Source organism: Zingiber officinale, chromosome 7B (genome assembly GCF_018446385.1).
Source record: "Zingiber officinale cultivar Zhangliang chromosome 7B, Zo_v1.1, whole genome shotgun sequence".
NCBI lineage: Eukaryota > Viridiplantae > Streptophyta > Magnoliopsida > Zingiberales > Zingiberaceae > Zingiber > Zingiber officinale.
In genome coordinates this window covers 91,595,829-91,599,582 of record NC_055999.1, presented here as the reverse complement: position 1 = coordinate 91,599,582, position 3,754 = coordinate 91,595,829, and the positions used below count along the sequence as shown (strand labels likewise).

Genomic DNA, 3,754 nt, shown 5'->3' with positions numbered 1-3,754 from the left:
GATTTCAAGCGAGGAACTATAAGTTATCACGATCCAATGGGTTAACTTCGTCATTCATATTAGTCAGACATATATATATATATATATTACATGAGAAGGTAATCATGAGAGGCAGAGCAAGCTAGGAATAGGAATACGATACAAGCAAAGGCATGCAGGCGCAAAAGCTTCAGTTGGTGACCAACCGCTCACCAACTGAATGGTCAGATTGAGGAGTTAATCTACATGCACATGTCAGCATACTCCTAAACCTCACCCAACCAACTGTTGTTGCTCCCCATAAAACTCTGAGGCATCAACCATAATAACTCCACCCACGGCACCTTAATTCTAGCTATCAACTTCCTTCCAATAATATTCTCTTCTTCTCCTTGCCATTCCCTCCCATGCAGCACTCTTTCCTCCTCCTTCTCCTCCTCTTGCTCTCCTTCTCATCGTCTCTCTCTCCTCGACCCATCCCCGAAGATGATGACCGGCACCGGCAGGCGCTCTTCCGTGCCACCCAATATAATTCCAATTACACGTGGCGCTCCTTCCACCGCCTCCTTGATCTCGAGCGAGGGAGCCGTGTCGACGGACTCGTCGGCCTCAAGCAGTACTTCGTCCGGTTCGGTTATCTGATCTCGTCCAACTCGACCGACTCCGTTCTTTCCGATGCATTTGACGCCCGGCTCGAGACGGCAGTTCTGCGGTACCAAGCCAGCCTCGGCCTCCCAGTCACCGGCAAGCTCGATGCCACCACCCTGTCGGAGGTCATGGCCCCTCGCTGCGGCGTCCCCGATTTAAATCCTAACCGGTCGAGGGCGGCCGAGACGGTCCAGCGGTTCACCTACTTCACGGGCAAGCCGCGGTGGGCCGGGCGGAAACCGTTAACTCTGACCTACGCTATCTCACCGGAGCACACCATCAAGTACGTGGCTACCGCGGACGTGGCGGCCACGATCCGGCGTGCATTCGACAACTGGGCGCGGGTGATCCCCGTGCGGTTCGAGGAGGCGACCCACTACGAGTCGGCAGACGTGAAGCTGGGGTTCTATGGAGGGGACCACGGCGACGGAGAACCGTTCGACGGGGTGCTGGGCATCCTGGGGCACGCGTTCTCGCCGGAAAGCGGGAGGTTGCACCTGGACGCGGCGGAGCAGTGGGCGGTGGACCTAGGGAAGGAGTCGTCAGAGGTGGCAGTGGACTTGGAGTCGGTGGCGACGCATGAAATAGGGCACGTTCTGGGTCTGGGCCACTCCGCGGTGAAGGAGGCGGTGATGTATCCGAGCCTGAGCCCGCGGACGAAGAAGGTGGAGTTGAAGGTGGACGACATCGAAGGGGTGCAGGCGCTCTACGGCTCCAACCCAAACTTCAGATTGAACCAAACCGTTCAATCCGAGACATCATCGGCTATTGCATTACGTGATGCGATCAAAGTTTGGAGATCGATTAGTACTCTCGGAATTCTGCTGATAAAAATAACTATGATGAATGTATTAGCGTAGATACAACATCATATAGCAGCCTTAGGGCAGGGGGATGGATCCCCACAGGGGAGACCAGAATTGACGGCTAGCAACTAGCACGCTTCCATAATTTTAGTTGTTTTGTTTTATTTTGAATTGAAGACGGCGACTAATTGTATAAAGGAATGATTATACTCATATTATAATAATAAAGATGCAATTATACTCATATTGTTAGAATAATAATAAAGGTGCGATTGACATTCGATTGGAAAAATAACTTCTGTTTTTTTTTTCAAGACTAAGTGGCATATCACGATTAGAAAAATAAGGTTATGATTCTACGTAATTATTTTAAACTAAAATCAAACGAATATTTATATAGAATATCCTGATTAGAAAACTAAGGTTCTTTTTGTTTGAAAAAAATAATATGTTGTCGCAGATTTTGGGGAGTTAAGTTGAATTTTAAAATTACACAGAATTTAAATTCAACTTACAATAGAGATGACCTCAGCGGATGATCTCAGGTTGCCAACATGGGCTAATTTCTGTTACGTACAGAAGAGCGAACTTAGTCACCGAGCGGGCAGATCATCCGAGCTGCAAGTCTGCGTTGTAGAGTAACTTGAGCAGGTCTGCAGAGCGGTCTTGACAGAGCGGTCTTGACAGACCAGGTCTTGACAGAGCAGTCTTGACAGACCAGGTCTTGACAAAACAGTCTTGACAGAGCAGGTCTTGACAGAGCAGTCTTGATAGAGCAGTCTTGACAGACCAGGTCTCGACAGACCAGGTCTCGACAGAGCAGTCTTGACAGACCAAGCCTTGACAGAGCAGTCTTGACAAAGCAGGTCTTGACTGAGCAGTCTTGACAGACCAGGTCTTGATAGAGCAATCTTAACAGAGCAGGTCTTGACAGAGCAGTCTTGACAGAGCAGGTGAAAGGCAGGCCGGGCGAGCAGACATGTCGACCGGGCGAACGAAGAGACCAACCGGGAAAATTGACCGAGACCTGCGAGAGTCGTAGTTTCCTTGAAACAGATACGCCCCCACCTCCGGTTGTGCTTCAAGGCTTAATCGAGTCATCTATTTCCCATGATACAATGATTTGACAGTGATCCCCGCCAAGCACTGGTGGTCACGGTGAACTGAGTGGTACCCGATCGCTATCACGGACACTCTGCCGAGCAGGAGTAGCATGATAGAGGAGGGGAATGAGGTGGATATCTTTTGCTTGTTTCGCTGCGTGTGTGTTCTCTGCCTGTGATCACAGCCTCCTTATATAGGAGCTCAGATCAACGACAGCGTTAATGCTCGATTAATGAACATTACTAGCCGAGTAGTGAAACATCTATTGTTTCACTCATTATTACTTGAACGTTTTGATTCTGCATTAATCTCCAACTTAATGCATCCGTTACAGTAGCAACAGGTTTACGTGGCAAAATGTTGGTTGTTCCACTTGGGTGAATTTTGCCCTGACCGGTCCGACATTCAGTGCGCGTAGGTCATGCCCACACACGAGTCAACATAGTTCAGTGCAATCCGGGCCCTAGATTTGCACCCCCCCTACGCACCCACGCGTGAGAGAGAGCTTCTCCCCGTGCATTTGTTCACATCCTCAATGCATGTGAATCAATATAAACCAACCATCATGCCATGAAACTCCCAATGTAGGACTAAAGTCTCATTCACAATGGAGTCTCTTTCCTCTTCCACCTCTTCTCCATTCACTTATATTCAACAATCCCCCACATGAATGGAGATAGGGTATGTGATAGCATTCAGCAGTTGAGTCAAGTATAGGATAGGTAGGTTTTACCCTTTGAACCTTCTCTTGTGAAGATCTAGTTGCTTACTGGCTGATAGTAGACACGATGCCCTTGAACTATACTGTCGTCTGTGTAAGCACTGACAAATCTCACCCAAGACTCTCCCTGATACAACTCAGTTCTCATGAGTGTGTTCGTTCTTGGCCATGAACACGCCTGGTTCTGTAAGAACCTCTAAGAATTGTGCCTCCAATTCTCTTCGAAGCGACCCCACTTCTTTCTCACATAGGTGATCCCTCAAGGTTGTCATCTACTCTTCTTTATCATTAAAAGTCCATCGGCTTACCCTGGTCTAGTCACTATTTCATTGGATTATTCCCCACAGTGTGTCTAGTCAGTTCAGATTAGTTGTCCCTTTGAACCAGTTCTTGGGATCTCCAATCAGCATAGGTTGGGCGTCCTCTACACTTATCGCTGACAACGACATCAAGCCCATTCCTCGTGAGAAGCTTGCAACTAACTCTCGATTTAGCC

General features: G+C 48.5%; 1 protein-coding gene across 1 annotated transcript; it reads left to right on the top strand.

Annotated features, from left to right (window-relative positions):
- The first annotated feature begins 224 nt into the window (after window positions 1-224).
- Window positions 225-1,671, top strand: LOC122003927 (metalloendoproteinase 1-MMP-like). Its single transcript, XM_042558894.1, has one exon. The coding sequence runs from the start codon at window positions 387-389 to the stop codon at window positions 1,485-1,487; it is 1,101 nt and encodes a 366-aa protein (XP_042414828.1). The 5' UTR covers window positions 225-386; the 3' UTR covers window positions 1,488-1,671.
- The last annotated feature ends 2,083 nt before the right edge of the window (window positions 1,672-3,754 follow it).